This window comes from Cupressus sempervirens, chromosome 7 (genome assembly GCF_028749045.1).
Source record: "Cupressus sempervirens isolate cs-2001-9-10 chromosome 7, ASM2874904v1, whole genome shotgun sequence".
In the NCBI taxonomy this organism is placed as follows: Eukaryota; Viridiplantae; Streptophyta; class Pinopsida; order Cupressales; family Cupressaceae; genus Cupressus; species Cupressus sempervirens.
Window position 1 is genome coordinate 799,279,522 of NC_143124.1, and position 20,151 is coordinate 799,299,672.

Sequence of the window (20,151 nt, forward strand, 5' to 3'; positions counted from 1 at the left end):
ATAATGAAATAATACATTTAGACCCTACCTTAGTGGTCATGTGAAACTACATGCATATGGAAGATAAAGTGCTAAATTTTGAAAATTCACATAGAAAGGATAGTGTCAAATTTGTTGAATGAAACACCTAGTATAGCAATACTTGCAATATAACATTTAGAACCACATTATACAAAGATATTGTGTTAGTGAAAATCAAGATCACTTAGAATATAAGTAAGCATAACGAAATTAGAATTTAGACATATGTCCCCTCATATATAGGGACTTTGCATCCCAATATCGATCTACACCTAGTTTTCTTGTAGATTTATGATACTTGGATGTCATCCAAATCAAAATTATGGAATTTTATTCTTATAAACCTATAGGAAAAGGAGTGACATGCATCCCCATAATCTGATGATGACATGGTAGATGTACATTAATATTACATGAGGTGGCTGAGTATTTGTTATTATGGCCCCAAATGGTTTAGGGCCACTCTACTAGAGATCAAAAACCATGGGCCAAGTTAGGGAAAGATGCATACAAGGAGTATGGAGAGATATATGTAGATGTAGACAAGGATCCAAATCAAAATCAAGATCACATCGAGTTCTATACATAGTAGGTGTAAAATGAGTATTATACTTAGGACCACGATTTTTTTAACATAGACAATAGAGGGAATAGAGAAGAGGAGATAAATGGATGATGATAAAATACTATAAAAGCTTTCCTCTTGATCATATCCATTATCATTTCTAACCCCTTTTTGAGATATAGAGGCATCTTGATCATGGCAAGACAAACAAAGTTGCAACTATCATGCCACTAGTGATAGTGCATACCATAGTATCTAAGACTCCTACTTTAGTTGATCTTGAGTAGAAAGAGGGAGATCTATATATTGAGTTCTATATATACATTGACATTTATCTATTTATATGTTTCTTTTGATTTTGACATGCATTATCAAATATATGATTCCATACTGGTCTAGTTTCTTGCATTTGGCACATGGTTGTGAAAAATAAAATCACAAACTCATAACATATATATTTATTAGAAAAAATAAGAGAGTGCACTAATATGATTTTCTATATCTGACTTCTCCCTCCTCCTCAAGTCTAAAATATTGCCTCCTTTTATACGTGGCTATAAACTAAGTTAATATTTAAATATTTGATTAGGATCCCAATATTTGGGAAACAGTTCAACCTCCTATAATGTTGTTAAAATAAACTCTATTCAAAGGTTTCATAACCCTCCATTTATTAAACGCGACAAAAAAATAGAAACATGCACCTGCATCATACTTCCAAGGCAAAAAACAATGTATGACCTTTTGGTCATAAATCTTTCACGAGTTGATCCTTTATATTTTCTAATGAAAAATGATATGGTCATTTGTACTCTAATGCTAGTTGTCCCACTTACTTGAGAGTGCCTTTTCTTAGGCACCTTCATCATAAGCATTCTCATCTCATCAACCACTTTCTTTATTCTATCATTTATGGATCATGTGTCTTCCTCAAAATATTTAAACATTTTCTTTGAATGTTGTACTTGAGGCTTAATTTCATCTTTCAGAGATAGGTCATATTCTATAATTTCTTTAACCACATTTTCATGTTCATCAACACTTATTACAACCTCGAGATCAATTTGAAGATTAAAAGTAGCCTCTATCCCTTTAGATGTTCCGAAAAATCCTTCATTTCTAGACACTTATGAGCATGCTTCATCTCTATTTATGAATTCCTTCGTTCAATTAGATTCTCTTGGTAATTTTTCCAACAATATTTTATCTTCATCGTACTTTCTTGAGGATTTCATCCAAAATGTTTCTCTTTTCTTTTCTTATGGCCATCTTCATGGGAAAACTTTATCACGTTCTCTACATCGATAGGTTCCTACAATTTTCTTTTAGTAATTATATTACAAAATCGCATACTTGTTTTTATTATACCTTTGAGACCATGTTACATTGTCTTCCTTCAACATACTATTCTGGTAATGTCCCTCTTATTTTTAAAAAATAATCTTGCATCTTCCTCACTTATAGAATTTTGATTCTTCTTTTCATCTCTGCCTTTATAATAGTTGTAGATGGTTTTTCATTTTCGTCGTTCTTGTGACCTCAAAGAATAAACAAATTACTAGATTTTAAAAAAAAAGGCTCTTTAGCCTCCTTTGATTCCTTAGTCGTCAAATCTTCATACCGATCTTCACTCTCCAAAAATCCATGAGATCTTTATGAATGTTCTCATTAGCATTATCATCTTCCCTCCATGGAATGCTCCCTATTCTTCTTCACAAAACTTAACTTCTTCTCACTCAAGCTTAGTTTCTCCGAGCTTTTCTTCCTTCAAACAAACATTCATCATATGTCTCAACTTCTTCTTCATCTTTCTTGCAAAAAACTACTTGATATACCATTCAACATGCTTCTTCATTCTCCATCCATATTTTTGGTCTCTCTTACTTTCTTGTAGTGTCATCATCATTTTACGGAGTAGTTCCTTTATCTCGATAAGTTCTCTCTCAAATAATTCTTAACTCATCCTTCTCATCTCCACATCATTCGCCTTGATATTCTCTTCCATTTTATTGTAGCTTGTACACCTAAACCCTTATCATGAATATTAATAGCCATCTTCACTCTTTCTTTGTGAACCTTCCCTTTCCACTTGTGAGCTACAATTAACCTTTACAATAGCCAGTCTATTTCACCTTGCTATAATTACTCCACCAATCTTCTCTCCTATGAAGTTTACCTTTTGGTAATATTTGGTTCTCTCTTTTGGAACCTCCAAGCTTTATATTATGTTCTAGAATTTTTCACCTACTCATGTTCACCTTTTGAAAACCTCATTTTTCCTCTTCCATGGACTCTAAGTGTCATCCCTTGACAAAGAATGTCTTGTCTCATACTAAATGAGACTTATTTGTTTCCATATACCAATAATGACAAAGGGCTGAAAAATCATCTTCTTCTAATACAAGTTTTCTTTTTTACTCCGATCAAAATATTCTCTCTTTTAATTTATATGATAGATAACTTAGGAAAGAGTTTTCAAATATGCAAACAATATTAAATTTAAATTTATAAGATTACTCACACATATATTTAAATAAAAATCATCACTTTCTAACCAAAAATGCTCATTCACTAGAATGAATTCTTTAAAATTATTGCTAGTTTTTGGTGCACCTTGCTTCTAGCTTTATAGAACATTTTGAATTTCTCAATTTTGTTGAGAAACCAAAAATTTATGAAAATTTTACTCGGTCTTTTATTTTATTTATCTTGAAAACTTTATTGTGACATCTTCTTTAACAAATCAATTAACATTTCTCCCAAAGTCTTTCAAAATTCAAATAAATTTGACTTCGCATCATTTGCAACTCATGCAGACAATTCTTTCGCAAAGTAATTTTCTGTTGCATGAACTCTATGGCAACTCTCCTTAGTTTCTTTGATATAATTCCACTCAAATTCACATATTAACCTTGAGCTCTAGAGGTTTATGTGCAGAATTAGTTTATAGTGTCGCTCAATCACAATGAAATATTAATCTAATTGTATAACATGAAACCCAGTTCCCTTTTATGATGTTATTTAACTAACACAAAATGTGGAGACTTACCATTCTATTCAGATCTTCAAGTGTGTTCTTTGAACTCTTCATCTAGACTTGAAAACTCTCAAATGCAAAGGGCACTTTCAACTACCGTCTTCTTCCAATACACCCCTTTTGATATCAAATCCATTGTTCAATTTCTTCAAGATATTCTAAATCCTCTACACATGGACCATATAGTGTTTTCCTCACTTATTGATCGAAACAACACAAATCTTTGACCATTCTAATTATGCAGTATTTTGAACTTCTCTAACAATTGATAAGTAGGAGATTTTTTTTTCACAACAAGTTAAATTGTGATATTACTATTATGATTCAAACATGTAGTTTTTGAGTCAAATTCACTGACCCATGTTTCATTAGAAGTTGCTGACACAAACCTATCTCTCATGAGCAAATAAATGGAACACTTAAAACTCATTGTGTCTAGGTGATGCTCATAGAGGGGAAGCACTGAAACTTCCTATGCATCACAATACTACTCTAGCTTGAGCCTGCTTAACTACAAAGTTGCCTCCATGGTTAAACCCACTATGCTTGTAACCCCATATGTAAAACCTTTGCCAAGTGTTGTGTCTTATGAACCATTCATTAGAAAGTCTCTTAAGCCCCTCTCAAACAATGTCTTTCACATGTTCTTTGCAAGTATGATTGATGAAAGACTAGCTTTGATACCAAATGGTGAAAACTAGAATTAGAAATACACAATGTATATATTTATTAGCAACTATAGGAGTTTGCAATGATATACTTTTCTATACATAACTTCTCCCTCCTCCTCAAGGTTGAAACATTGCCTCCTTTTATACATGACTATAAACTAAATTAAGATTAAAAAAAACCTGATTAGGATCCCAATATTTGGGAAATAGTTAAACCTCCTATAATGTTGTTAAAAACACTTTTTTAGAAGGTTTCACAACCCTTCATGTATTAACCAAGATGAAAACAAAAAAATAGAAACACCTACCTGCATCACATGGGGATGGAAAACTTTGTGAGTAATGCCATCATAGGGATCTTCTACTTCATGGTCTTCCTAAAGTTAGTGTGTACTAGTCCTTGGTCACAATGTAACGAAGGGAGACACAAGAAAATTTATGAACTTGTGCAAACGTTGAGAACATAATTAGAAAGTTTATGAGATTATAAGTCGGAGCAATGACAAGCCTCTGAGGAGAAATACATTGGAAGAACATTGAGATTATGGTAAATGCAATAAGACTTGGAGGTATTGTTGAGCAGGTAGATAAGAGGTACACCTCTAGGAGTTAGTCATGATCCATGACCCCTCATAGATGTTCCTCTATTTCACAATCATCATCACAACGAAGACTTGATGGTTTTTCTAGCCATGATCCATAGGGAAATGATATGTATTATGATCATACATTTTCATTGATGATTTTGTTGTGTATGTTATTTTAAAACTTATTATATATGACGATGATGGTTTTAGGTGTTATTCATACCTGTGATTTAATGAAAAAAAATGTGTTATATTTCCTTAATTAAATGCAACAAACATGATCATGAATATGCATGTCTATTTTTATGCAACAAGCATTGATTAAACAACTAATATTTTTTTATTATTATCAATGCTATAATTATTAAAAAGATGCATGTCCAATTTAGAAAACAACTTCATAAGTGTTTAACTAAATGTAACCAATGATATTGTAACATCCTCTTGTATAAGAAAATATAAATAACCTTGCTAAATAATTTCTAACTAAATATAATATGATCTAGCTAGCATGATATATGAAATAATAAATGATACACATAAATAGAAAATGAAATTTCTTAATTTACGAGAAAGAAACAACAAAATGATTGCAAGACAATCTAAAATTGTACCATGAACAAAGAAATGTAAGCTAAATGGAAAGATAATCTAACTATTGAATACAAACGTACTATTTGTTTAGTGGTAAAATGGAAGCACTCAATAAGATAAGGCCTCTACTTTACACTAACATTCGATACAAGAGAGAGGGGCTTCCAAACATAACTCTCAATTTAACTCAATTTAGATTAGGAAAACCCAATGAGATAAAGGGATTCCAATGCTAAACCCAAATTATATCAACGAAGTACACAAATAAGTCTTGTTTCATGCAATGTAAAGTTTGATTAAAGACGTGTAAATGTGTAATTGAACTAATTGATTAAGTGAGAAGAGTAAGATAGATCTAGGGGCTAAATATATCAACCCAATTAAGATATAAAAATAGGTCTAGACTAAAAAGTAAAATGCATGATAAATTACTCACTTTGAAATGTGCAGAGGAATATTCCTTTTCACTCTGAAGATTGTGGATCTGAACCTGTGACAAAACTTTCGAGTGTGGATTCGTAATCACAATAGAAAACCCATAAAATGTTATTTTTCATATGTCTTCAAGAACATGTCAACCTAGTTGTAATGTGTCTAGATGCTTTACAATGAAGTCACCATATTTTGTGGGCATAGTAGCAAAGTTGACTCAACTTCTTTAGAAGTGTTTTGGCAAGTGATTTCCAAATATGTGGTCACAATTACGCTATCCTACTCCCACACATAGAACTTAAAATTCATTTTGGTTTGATGAGGGCTTGTCTTGGTTAAACCCTAGATTGAGAAATCAACATTGCAATTGCGATGTAAATATATTGATAAAGGAATGCCAACATTTAATAGTATTGAATATATCAATTGAAAGACACAATTACCTTTGTAGATTCAATTGAGTTTGATATGTGATCAAGTATGCAAATGCAATAGCCTTGAATTAGAAAAACCAAAAGGAAGTCAAAGAAGCCAAGACCTAATGAATAGGAATATATGTGACATGCCATGATGAAGGATGGAATAAGATAAATGTTTGGAATGATAGATCTCCTCTGTAGAAGCCTAACTCTACTACCATCTTGAAGGAAGAAGCTTGATAAAAGAAGGAAATGCTTGAACTTGATAAATGCCTTGAAGTACTTGAAGAATGCCTTATAAATGCGTGTATGCTTTCTCTTGGTTGCTTGTAGAGTGATGATGGATAACAATAAATTCGCAAGCCTCCTTATATACTAGTTTTTGGGATAAAAAACAAAGTAGGTTGACCCAGGAGTGAGGGTAAACAATTAGCAAACCCAAGGCATTGTGGGCCCCAAAGTCAAGAATCCTCAGGTGGGTTGACCTCTTCTAGAATAGTTCGACTTGGTTTAACCAATTCCAAAATAGGTTAGCCTACTCCCAAGGTAGTCATAGATAAGGTGGCCTAGAGGCCTCAAAGAAGGTGTAGAAAGAATTAGGAAAAACTGAAATTATTAGGAGATATGGCAAAAAAGATGATAAAATAGCACCTAAATGACCATGCCAGAAAATGATAAAGGTTCTAAAAGTGTGAGAAATAATGGGAAAAATGAAAAAGAGACCAAAACCAAACTAAAAAGGGCTAAAAGGTCTCAAAAGGAAGTGCTTCCATTCTAAGACGACACACTATTCAACAAAGGAGATAAAGAAGGAATCTTAAACATGGTATCTACATAGGTGCACATTATTAATTATATTCTTGGAAGGCATACCATCCAAGTCGATTGATTTATGAGCACCTATGCCATAAAATTTAGCGACAATCAATGATCCAAGCCAATTTGATCTTAAATTTCATTTTAAAACTCAACGAGTATTTGTGTTATGTTGATTCTCATAAAACACAATGTCAGCAACCAAGAAAGAATGTTAACATTATCATTATAGTTCATCATATAGTCTTTCAATAGGCTTGAAATTTTTGAGAGAATTTACAAGTTGTTGAATAAGTTATCTCTATAAAATTTATCAAGGATGTCCTTGAGAGAGACTCATAATGAAGGAATCTCTAACTCTAAACGCATAATTGCATTGGCACTATAAATGAGGTTATATGGAGTAGCACCCATAGTTGTATGAATAATAGTTTAATACAACCATAAAGTGTATGACAATTGATTATGGCAACCTTATCATGTTATTAATAGTTTTACAAAGTATTTGCTCAATTTTCTTAGTACAAACTTTGGTTCAATTATCTGATAAAGATAGTATAGAGTAGACAAATGATGAAAAATAAAAAATTTCTCCAAGAAATTCACATATTTGTTCTTAAATGATGCACCATTGTTAAAAACCAAAGTGGAAGGTAAACCAAGTCGACAAATGATATTGTCAAGGTTAGATTGACAAATTACTTTAGTCATGGATCAAAGTGGAATGACTTTAACTCATCTCAAAAAGTAATCTGTGGTTTGATGATGAACGCATGTCCTTTGGAAGGAGGAAATTTCTTATTGATAAGATCCAAGTCTCATAAGAAAAATGTTTATGGGGCAATTTGAGCTCTAAATTCTTCGTAAAGGATAGAAATTAAAATATTATTTTCCTAAAATTGATGGCACTTTTTTGACAAAGGAAAAAGATTCCTTAAATTGCCAATAGCCATACAAAGAAACTACTGAACCAAATATACCACCAAAATGCACCCGTCAAGCACATAAATATTCTTCCACAAGGGAAATAGTAATCTCTAATTCATTGAGACAACTAAGGAAAAGACAAATAGAAACTCTTATATAAAGAATATTAGATAAAAATATGTAATGTGTGTAAAGTTTTCCAACATGATTTCTATTATCTTTACTTGTAGGACTTGCAAAGGTATTCTCACGCAAATATCAAATAATAATATGGGAGTGTGACTCGTTGAAATCCATGTTAAAACAATTTAAACAATCTCACTACTGATATCAAAAACAGCAAGTGACTTAATATCATAGATGATAAAATTATAGTCCACGAATAGGTCTTCAAGGGAAAAAATGAAGCAAACATTTTTAGTCCTGATGTAGAACAAGATCAACGGTACAAGTAGCAAATCCCATTAATCATGATAAGACATACAACATTGAAATAACGTACTTTGTCTTTCTTGATAAGCCAAAACTCTTCCTTTTTGCCATCATTGATTTGCCATGAGAGATAATCAATTATAACCTCCCAAATTTTCATAATGAAGTACCATCTAGGAAATCCATGAGGGGGACTGGCAATGTTGAGTATTTTATCTGAATCATCCTCATCCAAACATATACTTTGAAGAAGTTTACTCCATAGTGCTTCTTGCACATGCCAAACTAGCTTAGCTAAAAGAGCTTTTGCTTTGGACTTGGAGATCTTTTGATCATGTCCCATGCCAACAAGGAATTTTGTGTTTCTCATTGGCAACATCCCACATACAATCTCATTTTTTTCGAAATTTCCAAAGTTATTTTATTTGGCATTTCTAGGACATACATTATGTAAATAGGGATATCACTCAATAAGGATTTTATCATTATTAACTCTCCTGCCAACGGCCCTTTCAGAATAAAATTAAGAATCATATGAATATTAATATTTTAAAAAAAAGTTTTAAATTCATTTTTCAATATAAGTTTAGCTTTTGCAAACTTATTGAAAAAAGAATTAAAAATAAAAATAAATCCAAAATTTATTGACACATTTGACAAAAAAAAAAAATCCACCAATGATTAAAATATATAGATTGGAAAATATTATGATTATATTATGTTAACTCAAATTATAGGTATACAATCATTTGAAAAAAAGTGTATCAAAATTGATTATGAAACATTAAGGACCTCAATACATACATTTAGAAGACAATGTACGAAAATTGATGATAAAACATTAAAGACAATATAATTATTATAAAAAAAATTATTTAGATGATAGGCTATTTGTGGGAACTTTGTTTCAGAAATTGAATTTTTGATGGAAAAGTTATCAGTTGACCAAAAAAGTTAGTTTGGCTAGAAAATTATAAATCCTTCCCATTAATTATTTACCGGCTAGTTTTTATCTCACTGCACTTTTTAACTCTTGATAGTTATTAGTTGTTATCTCCACTTTTAACTATTGAATTTCTTTTTCTATTTATTAGTTGTGATCTCCATATTAGCTCATGTTAGCTCATGTTGTAATTTTTATTTATTTAACTTTTAATTTTTAAAATTGATTTAGATTTTAATTTATTTTTAATATTAGTTTTAATTTTCTTTAAATATTGTTTTTAAATTTCTATAATTTATTTAGTCACTGGAATATTTGCTAGACATTTAAAAAAAAATTTCTGTTATTAATTTTTCATAATAGATTTTTTGATGGATTTTTAAAAAATATCTTTTTTCATATTTGATAAATTTAATTTAAATAAATATTATGTTATTTAAATTTAAAATTATTAATAATCTAATTTGTTCACATAATATTATATTTTAAATATTCACTTTTAACTATTGCTTTTCTTTTCTTATTTATTTAAAAAATAATTACTTGTTAGCTTATGTTGTGATCTCTATTTATTTAAATTTTGATTTAAATTGAATTAGGTTTTAGTTTTTAAATTATTTTTTATATTAGTTAAGTTTTTCTTTAAATATTGTTTTTTAGTTTCTATAATTTATTTAGTCAATAGAATATTTATTAGCGACGTTATTTTTCATTTTTTTTGTTTCATAATAGATTTTTTGATGGGATTTTTTTAAATGGTTATTTTTAAAATATTTGATAAATTGTAAAACCTTGAAATTATTGAACGTGTTTCTTAAACAATATTCAAATTTCCTAAATATTGTAAATTTTATATCTATATTTTAATCTTCAATTTTTTTATTTTTTTATTTTCATTTTTAAAAAACTTATATTTACATTATTTAATGTCCATTTTACATTTTTCTCTTAAATCTTATCTCCTATCGGCACACTCGTTGCATCTACAAAAGCACAATTATATCATTAAAATATATCTAGTTAATTGTAAGTTAAAGATAAAAATTTGAATGTGTATTAAAAATATAAAAAAAATCCAAAAATAAATAAATAATTGAATAGATTTATAGTTAACCATACCATCTTATCATCTGATTAGTAGTACTAGAAGTATGATTCTAAAGTGAACCGCAGTTGTGAACTAATGTTCTATAATATATGCTTTTATCTATATTTTTATATAAATATTTAAAACTTTCCTATATATTTATTAATTTTTTTAAGTTTGAGTTTTAATAATTTGTTTGACCTCAAGGTTTCTATAATATATGCTTTATCCATGCTTCATATCAATATTTTAAAAAAATTATATATTAAATTTTTTCCCTTTTTATGTAGCCATTCCCCTATATTGATCAATTTTTTTATATATTGATTAACGATAGAATTATAAAGATTATAATAAAGTTATAGGGAATATATAGTGGTGGAGAACTTGTACTCTTGAAAGAGAGGTCACAAGTTCAAATCCCATTGGAAGGTAGAGTATGTACGCTTCATTTGTAGTGCCAAGTGCCTCTCGAAAAAGAGTACGAGATAGTCCCATATCACTATCACCATGCATAAACCCAAAAACTATGGCATAGTGTCATGGATTATAAAACCCCCTTCCCTTCCCTTCCTATATTGATCACTTGTAATTCATAATCAACGGGAAGAAAAAAGTATTATATTTCTCGTTCAAAAAACCAACGAACATTCAATTTTTAATTGACAAAAAAGCTCAGGGCCATAATTAGACGAGCAACGGGTAATTTGGGATAGGTATTTGGGGGATTCTATTTATTGAAGTGCTTTTAAAATGCGACTGAAAAACAGAGTTGCGTCAAAATCAAACATGCTAAGCATCTGTTATCCACTGAAACTTGAAAGAGATCGTTTTCAGAAAATTTTCAGATGAAAAAGAATACCAAACTATTCGGAGGCATGTCATACTTTCAAGGCATTGTACCAATAGAAAAATGCAATACGACGGATATTTGTAAGGAGAAAAAGCTGCTTATGTTAAGAGAATTTTCAATAATCAGATAACCAAATAGAATTATAGATTCTGAAATTTGAATGCCATTCGTGCTGTCTACCCAAAGAAAAGAGTAAAGAAATAGAAGATTATATTTTTAATCTTTGAAAACTAAAACTGCTTGTCCAAAAAAGCATCTACAAGTTTATTTCATCATACTTAACAGCAGTATCATAATAGGAAATACCCCACATAAATATAAAAGTTATTTTCATTAATTCGTCTGCTTATTTCCAGTTGGTGTTAAGGGTTACATATACATGAGGGTTTTCCATTTTGAAAACTGCAACTATTTCCTGATTTTGTGTGAAGTAGACCTCTGTTGTAAACCAAAAATTTAAGTACTAGACTGTTATCTGATCTCTACAATGTCTTCTCACTTCTATTCTTCATTTTTGTGTACGAGCTTCAGGCTAGCTTCAAGGTACTTAGGTTGAAACCCAAATAAAAATAAATTTTAAAATTTTAAGAAACACCAGATGGAATTATTTGAACTTGATCATTGGGATTTGATACATTGTAAAATTGCCATACCTACACAAGTGATTAAGTGAAAAGGCGGCCATTTGTCCATAATACATAGGAGAAAAACAAAACCAAGAAATCGAGTAAGTGCAAGAGAAACAGATTCAATTCATATATAAATCAATTAACTGAACCAAAATTACTCTTGGATGCCAGCCTTTCACCAAACATTCTGATCATCAGGAGGGTCACCAAGAATCGCTTCAATGGGAGGTCTCGCTGGCTGTTCTCTTCCAAGAGGAAAGTTCCAAAATGAATCCGAGTGCTCAAAAAATATGTAGAAAAGAACAGCGGATACGAAGATCATTGTCAGCAGTACCAAATATATCTGCCAATCTACATAAGATACAAAGTTTGAAATAAAATTCAAATTAGTTCTTTAAGTCAATATACCAATATCTAAAAATACAGTTGTCAAGGGATCAAAATACCATCTCAAGAATCAATAAGAACTAGCAGACCTTTCCAATTTGATCCACACTGAATTGGATTGACTCTTGCAGCCCATTCATCTGACATTGACAACAATGCTCTGCACGAGGAAAATAATCATGCACATCAAAACTGTAATTGAAAATCAACGGGAAAGAGAGCAAGAGGGCACTCGTAGAAGTCACGACATGATTGTAAATTGTTAAAGAATAATCATAGTAATAGAAGCAAATTATATTTGACGAAGAATCCGTCATATTTTCAAATTTGGATACATTGAATGGAAAATGTTACTGGTATGTGTAGTTGTGTTTCTGGACTAAGATTGTGCGCAAATTTTACCATCAATGTTTCAGATCATACTCCACGATCCATCATTGGGATGAGAAAGTGTAAGAATGCCATTATCTATTTTTGCACCAACTGTTCTGTCATTGGAAAATATCCCCTTAATTAATTATTTATTTCCATATTACGGATCAATTTTAACTATTTTCCATATAAAGAAAAGATATGAAAAACGTTTAGCACTGTTTTGATTTAGTGCTGCTAAACTATTTATTGATTGTGGATCTTAACATCTGCGAGAAGCTATCTATAGGTACCTTTCAAGAAGTGAAATTCAAGGAGCAGTTCCTTATTCTATAGAAAGGAGAGCAATGACTATCATTTGTAATTTTGTATAACAATGATACAAAAGAAAAATAGCCGAATGAGGAACACCCAGTGATGCTCCACAGTCAAACAAGAGATTGGGTGAAAACTATGGCCAAATTGATGCCAGACTGTTTGAAAATCAAGAGTTTTTAATCACAGAGCTTTGTCGAGTTATTACTCCAACAGCTGGCAATCAAATGGTCACATCCCAGTAGTCAATGTCCAAGTTGAGTAAGGGTTAATGATAATGCCATTAAGAGGCATGGTCGTCCATCAAAGCACAGAGATATTTTGCCCAAATGCGAAGGAGACATAGCACTAGGATACTTTCCATTATGATAGAAGGGATGTAGGTATACTGGAGGCGACCAACTACTAATGAAGCATGGTGTTTATGTCTAAGGCCATCCTATATGGTGGATCGCATGGAAAATAATTGCGTGTTGAGGAATTTGAGGAGGTTTGTTTGTTTGAGGTGGTCCACATTTCGTTCATTTTCCCCACACAGGAATGTCTTGGTGTGACTTATTTCAAATGTTCTGGCCAACAGGTGGAGGGAAGAATGAAGCATAAATTGACTGTAAGATTTCAGTTGATGATATGAATGCATGATGCTTGTATGCAAGATATATGTGATGTAAGTGCAAATCAATTTTGAGTCGGAGTGAGCAGTGATGACTGTTGCAGATAATCAATGATTGTGTAGTGGTGGATTCAACTTTCACTTCTTATTTTCTGGATATAAGTCTTATTGTATTAGCAATGCCTTCATTATATTTCACGGTAGTTATCCCAACTAGCATTGAGCCCACCAGTAGTGAGCCTCTAAAAAACCCGTTAAATGGTATCACCCTAACAGTGTTCATTTCATGAGAATTAGCTTGTTGGTAAACAGATTTGTCACTGTAAAAATGGCCCAACGGAGTGTATGTGGCAAACCGTTCACAACAGTTGGATAGGCCCTTGGTATGCAGCCTTCCTCTTCGTTTAGAGGGGCAGCTCCCTCATATGATATAATTTTGAAGTTTTTAAATAAAAATGAAATCAAACTTTAAAAGATGAGAAAGCTCATGATGACGAATGCACCACACGACTTCATAGCTTTCTTGAATTAACATAAACTGGCTAATTACAACAATCAAGATCTACGCTTGAAGGCTACTATTAGCACAATGCTGATTCGATAATTCATGAACATTCGCACAATACCGTGAAAACACCCATTACAAAGAAAGGATCAACATCTCAACTTTCAGATATGTAGAAAGACAACTCAAAATGTGTTTCCTTTTTATTTCATGCACCAAGAACATAAAAGAAATTTCTGATCGCAAGAACAAGATTTGTACACACTTTCCAAAAATTGTCCTGCTACCAAAATTTCAACATAGTGTCCCCTTCTTTCCACATCCAAAAGTCCCCTACAAAGCCAAAAATGACTCCTTATATAGACACAGAGGTTAACAACTACCTCTTCGTGGTTAATAACTACCAAAACACGTGATTTGGGTGAGGTTAATTAACCTCTACAAAATTAACCTATATGACCTGAAACTTAGACCTTACATATTTTGAGAAGAAGATTGAATAATCAATCCTTATCAATGCCCTTGTGATCTTTAGATCATTTATCCAAATTACATCACTTTATTAATGAAGGCATTTCTATCTTATCATGAAGAGATCAAGAAGATAAGACATATATGTGCCCACCAAATGTTGACTTTATGTTTACCGTCTCTCTAATTGTGTCTATATCTGTCAAATGTGCTTTTATCACATGAGCAATGAGGAACATTTATAAACACTCTTATCTAAGATTCCACTTCTTTGAAAATTCCACTTCTTTGAGAATTATGTCAAATAATTCACGTGCTTTGAGAGTAGTCTTTGGTATATGCAAGAGTGATGAATTGGGAAGATACCGGTGTACGGATCAATCACCACATTATTTTGGGTTGCATCTCTGGATTGAGCCTACTGTGCATTTCAGCAAACAACTTATGTGCCTGCCCCATGCTTCCACATTTTGTATACATGGTTATCATGGTATTCGCAACAACAACATTGGAGTAAAATCCACTTTCTATTATTTTTCGATGGACCTCCATACCCTGTTCCAAAGCTCCTGCTTTCATACAAGCTGGGAGAATGGTGGCAAATGTAGTTGAGTTCGGATGTACACCTGCCAACTGCATTTCCCTAAACATGTCCAAGGCATTTTCGACAAACCCATTTCGTGCATATCCAGCAATAATTCTATTCCACGAAACAACATCGCGATCAAGCAATTTGTCAAACAACTCGCATGCCTTCTTCATGTTTCCACATTTTGTAAGCATGTCTAGCAAGGCATTTGCAACCACAACATCTGACAAAAATCCATTTAAGATTAATTTTTGATAAATCTCTGCGCCATGTTCCAGATTTATCATTTTGGCACACACTGGAAGGATGGTAGCATAAGTGATTTGGTTTGGTTCTACACCTACTCTTTGCATTTGGCCAAACAGAATCCATGCCCCTTGAAAAAAGCCCTGCTCTCAGCAAGCTGCAATTATGGTATTCCAGGAATACAAGTCTCGTTCTATCATATGGTCAAAAACTCTGCGGGCATCAACTAGGCTTCCACATTTATCATACATGTTGATAAGAGCATTTTGTAAAACAATGTTTGTTGGAAATTTGAATTCTCTGTTAATGATGTAGGAATGGATTAGCTTGCCCTCTGAAATCCTTTTGTTAGCAATGCAATTTTGCAAAAGTGGAACATAAGTTGAAGAGTTTACGCAAAGGTGCCGTCTAGTAAGTAATTTGTATTGGATCATTCAATCAACCCTCTTTACAAAGTGTTTTAAGATTGAGATGGTAGTGTGTTGGTAAACAAATTTTGTGCCTTGTTCATTCTTCTTATATTCTCTCAGCGAGTCATTAAGGTTTGCATGGCATGGTCTTGAGCATTTGGTCAAACTCTTACCATTCGATCTCTCTGATTTCCCTCTTAACCGCATGAGGAGAAAGCTCCCGTTCAGAAAAAATAGAGACCGATGGACCATAGCGACACATTTGGGTAACGACATGGAACAATTTCAAGAGTATGAACAAAACTCTTTCTCCTTATGTAGCGGATTCAAATCATTTAGCCATGACATAATGTGAACTCAAGATTGAAGCTTGGATTGTCGTTCATATCCCTTGTGTTATAGATATACTACAGAAATATACCAAAATCAATCTACTGAACAAAATGAATCATGTCCATTAGCTATCATCGCACAAAAATTTTGAATCTTGGAGAGCCACATGCCATTGAATGGAGCACCAAATGCAAGGTTGAACTGATTCATAATGATTCTCTTTTCAATTCTCATTCTTTACTAACTTGATTAGAGAGGTTAATAACCACCTCCAAAATATGTATTTTGGAGCTCGACCTTAACCTTTGAGACAAGAAGTTAAGGTTAATGATGGGGGAAAAAATACGTGTTTGGGAAATTTATCTTAACCTCTTTGATGAAGAGGTTAATATTTCAAAGTGAAACACGTGTTTTGGACCTCGAACGTTAACCTCTTTTTAAAAGGTTAATGGTTAATGATTAAGTTGAAGATACGTATTTTGGTTCCTTCCATTAACTTGTGAGAATTTTTTACTCGGGAACCAGATTTTAAAATTTTTAAGTGCTAGACGGAGCTGAGAACGAGCCGGAAATATTTTAAGAGCAAAATTTCTCAAGAGCTCTAAGAGTAAGTGACCATTTTAATGCTCAAAATGAGGCATATTCTGAGAATAACCATAGCTCAAAAAAGGGAGGAAATGAGGCAATTTTGGTATCCAGGCAACAACTGGCTCTATCTGGGGACAAGGACTTTATAAGGACAAAGCTCGAATCCACAAAAATTAGAACCGTGCTTTATCCATTGGGTTGTAGAGTCACACGAGGAACCACTTTGCAAAGGGGGAACAAACACCAAAAACAAGAGAACTAAAAGGAAGACTAGGCACAACAAAACAACACAACAAAAACTCCTAACTAGACTATGTACAAGGCGGGTTTCCCTACCTCCAGTGAGTTAAGGTATAATCATCCAAATCCATTGACTGGATGGGGAAAATAAATACCATGGCATGCTAACATGTGACAACTCTTGAGTTCCCATGGGCTCAGATATAAGTCCGCTCCTTGAATTCTAATTATGAGATTCTTAGCATGCTCCACATCTCTAGATAAAGGGACGCATCCAAATAACTAGGCTTCATCAAAGATCTCAAACTTCAAAATCAATTCTATTTCTTGTTGCATGTCATTGATGACTTCATTTTGAAAGAGTTGAAGTATAAGGCTCTCAAGTTTCTCAATGCATTTTTGATCTTCTCTCGTGCTTGGGAAACCTCTTCTTGAGTTTCTAGTAGTTGGTCATTATAAAATCCTGAATTCATTTCCGACACTAGACACTTTTTTTTTTCCCATTATCATGATCATGGTTGAATCTTTTGTAAAATTATTCCAACTTAGATGCACATCCGTGTCAGGTTGAATCTTGCCATGATTCATTTCTTCTTCCTTATCTTCCAAAAGATCATCCTAAATTCTTGGTTTTTGCTGAGTTACATTGATATCATCGTCAACATGGTTGGTCATAACTTCAAGTTCCCTTCCATTAATATCAAAAATCTCCTTCTGAAGGTCCTTCTGGTGGTTAAGACTCAAAGATATCAAACCTCGTATTGGATTGCCTTCATATAATACCTAACGTGAAGCAACTTGTGGAGTTATAGCCATCGAACCTTATCTTTGAATACCAACTTGAGAATCATCAATAGAAAAGCCTTCCTTTAAGAATAAAGGATTAAAGTAGACATTTTCTTCATAGAGAAAATTACCATCTGAGAGTTTTGAGTACAATCTTGGAGTAAATACATCATATGAGTTTGCTTCATTAGATTCCTCCATGAGATCCCCTGCTAACTCATTACTTTCTTTACAATGGTTACTCTTCTCATAGAAGTTCTTTGGCATAGGATTTCCTATCTGATGAAAAGACTCAAAAAGAGGATTTCCTTGAACTTTGAATGATCCATAAGATTTTAATTGCACTTTCATTGGAATAGAGGAACTTGTCTTCATATCCATATAGCTTTCATTTTCAATACGTTCAATGATATCTATGTCCTTTTGAATCATCGTTTCTTCTCCAAGACATCTTTCATGAAATGTGAAAGTTGGCATGCATGATAAAGAATTAAGGCTATATGGTTCATCTTCTTCTCCTAGAAGCTGATTTTTTTCTTTTTCATCAACTGATCTTTTAATCCCAAGTTCATCAATGTCATCAAAAATAAAGGTCTCCATTCCCACAAGGAAAGTAGATATTCAAGTAGAAGTTCATTGGTGCTTTTATCTTCGTCAATGGTAGTGGTTTCAGATTGTGCCATAACATCTGAACTATTGATGTTGTCAATAGATTCATCACCTTGAATAATCACGAATGGATGAACAGGAAGATCTCTGCATAGGAAGTCATCATCTGAAGCATCGAGGCACCAAGTGCGAATAAAATAAGTATGAAATTCACCTTGATCCACATTCCCCTCATCTTCAATCATATGTCATGTAGTTTCTTGAGAAACATTTGATATTTCTTTTTCTTTCTCATTAGGATTGAGATGATTGAATACTTCCTCTTGGGTTTGAAAATTTTGACAGTGATGCCTTGATATATTAGCAAACCCTTTTTCTCCTATAGATTCCAATTCTCGACCCTCTCCTTGATTAGACATAGAATTCCCATCTTCTTTCATGCATGAAAATTTTGATTAGTCTTTTTTAACATTTGGATTGGGAGATGTTCTGCTACCAAGAATATAATTCTTGCATGGGTCTTCTTTCTCAAGTTCTCAAAGTGTTTGAAGTAAAGAAGGATGTACTTTGACTGGATCCAGGCGTGCATTGCCATAGAAGCTTTTTAAGAATTCAACCTGATTAGGATCAATGAAAGCATGATTTTGATGAGAAATAGGTGCAAGTGTTGGGACACTTTTTTGACCACCATTATCCATCCTTGAGTCACATGAATCATTTTTCTGATCAAAGTCTTCCTTATAATCGCATGTTGAACTTCTTTCTGAAAATGATTTGGGCTTGTGAGAGAAAAACTGATTATCTTTGCCGTCTTCTTCATCTATCTTTTGCAAAGTCCGGAGCAAAGATGGATGGATTTTTTTTGGATCTAGTTTCCGCCCCCCATAGAAACTCTTCAAGAAGCTAGCTTGCTTAGGATCAATCGAAATCTGACTTTGTTGAGAAATAGGTGAATGAGAGACATTCCCATTATTCTTCATTGCTGATTTAGATGAAAGGCATTTTGCGAAGAGATCTTTATTTTTATATGTTGAATCTTTTTCAAATAAAGAATCATGATCATGAGAAAGAAACCCGTAATCTTTTCCATCATCTTCTTCGATCTTTTGAAAAATTTGCAGCATGGGTGAACCATTCTAGGATCTAGCCTCCTGCCACCATAGAAATTCTTCGAGAAATCTACCTGTAGAGGTTCATTAGGAATTTGCTTCTTTGAGTATGAAAAGTATTCCTCGTCACTGTTACTGTCACTATCAGTTTCCACTTTCCCTTTGTACCAAACCATGTTTTCAATTTGAACCTCATATAGAGTTGCCAATATTCAATCTTCTAAATAGAGTCGCCAACCTTCATTCAAGGGAAGGTACCTTTAATCAGCCAGTTTACTAATTGTTATTTACCTGATCTTAGATGTGGCCAAGATTTTGCATATTCCTTCTTGGAATAACAACTATTCTTTCAATGACTACAATGTCTTGACCAATAGGAGCTCTTCGCAAGATTTCTCCAAATTCTTCTTCTGCTTCTAGAACTTGATTTACTTGATATTGTTGAGCACTTCGTCTACACCTCCAGGCTAGGTGTTCAAATCTGAAATAATATCTTCCTGCATGTCTTGGAAACCAAGATCTGGCTGGAGAACTGGAAGCACGTTCTCATGTGGCAATACCATGT

At 32.7% G+C, this 20,151-nt stretch overlaps 1 protein-coding gene across 1 annotated transcript in view; it reads right to left on the reverse strand.

Moving 5' to 3' along the window:
- Nucleotides 1-11,696: 11,696 nt before the first annotated feature.
- Nucleotides 11,697-20,151, reverse strand: part of PHF1 (phosphate transporter traffic facilitator1) — a 100,580-nt gene continuing 92,125 nt past the window's right edge. Inside the window, exons 9-10 of the mRNA XM_089793046.1 lie at nt 12,490-12,560; nt 11,697-12,364 (exon numbers count right to left, since the gene is read on the reverse strand). Of these exons, the coding sequence (XP_089649172.1) occupies nt 12,189-12,364; nt 12,490-12,560 (247 nt within the window). The 3' untranslated portion in view covers nt 11,697-12,188. The remainder of the gene's footprint in view (nt 12,365-12,489; nt 12,561-20,151) is intronic.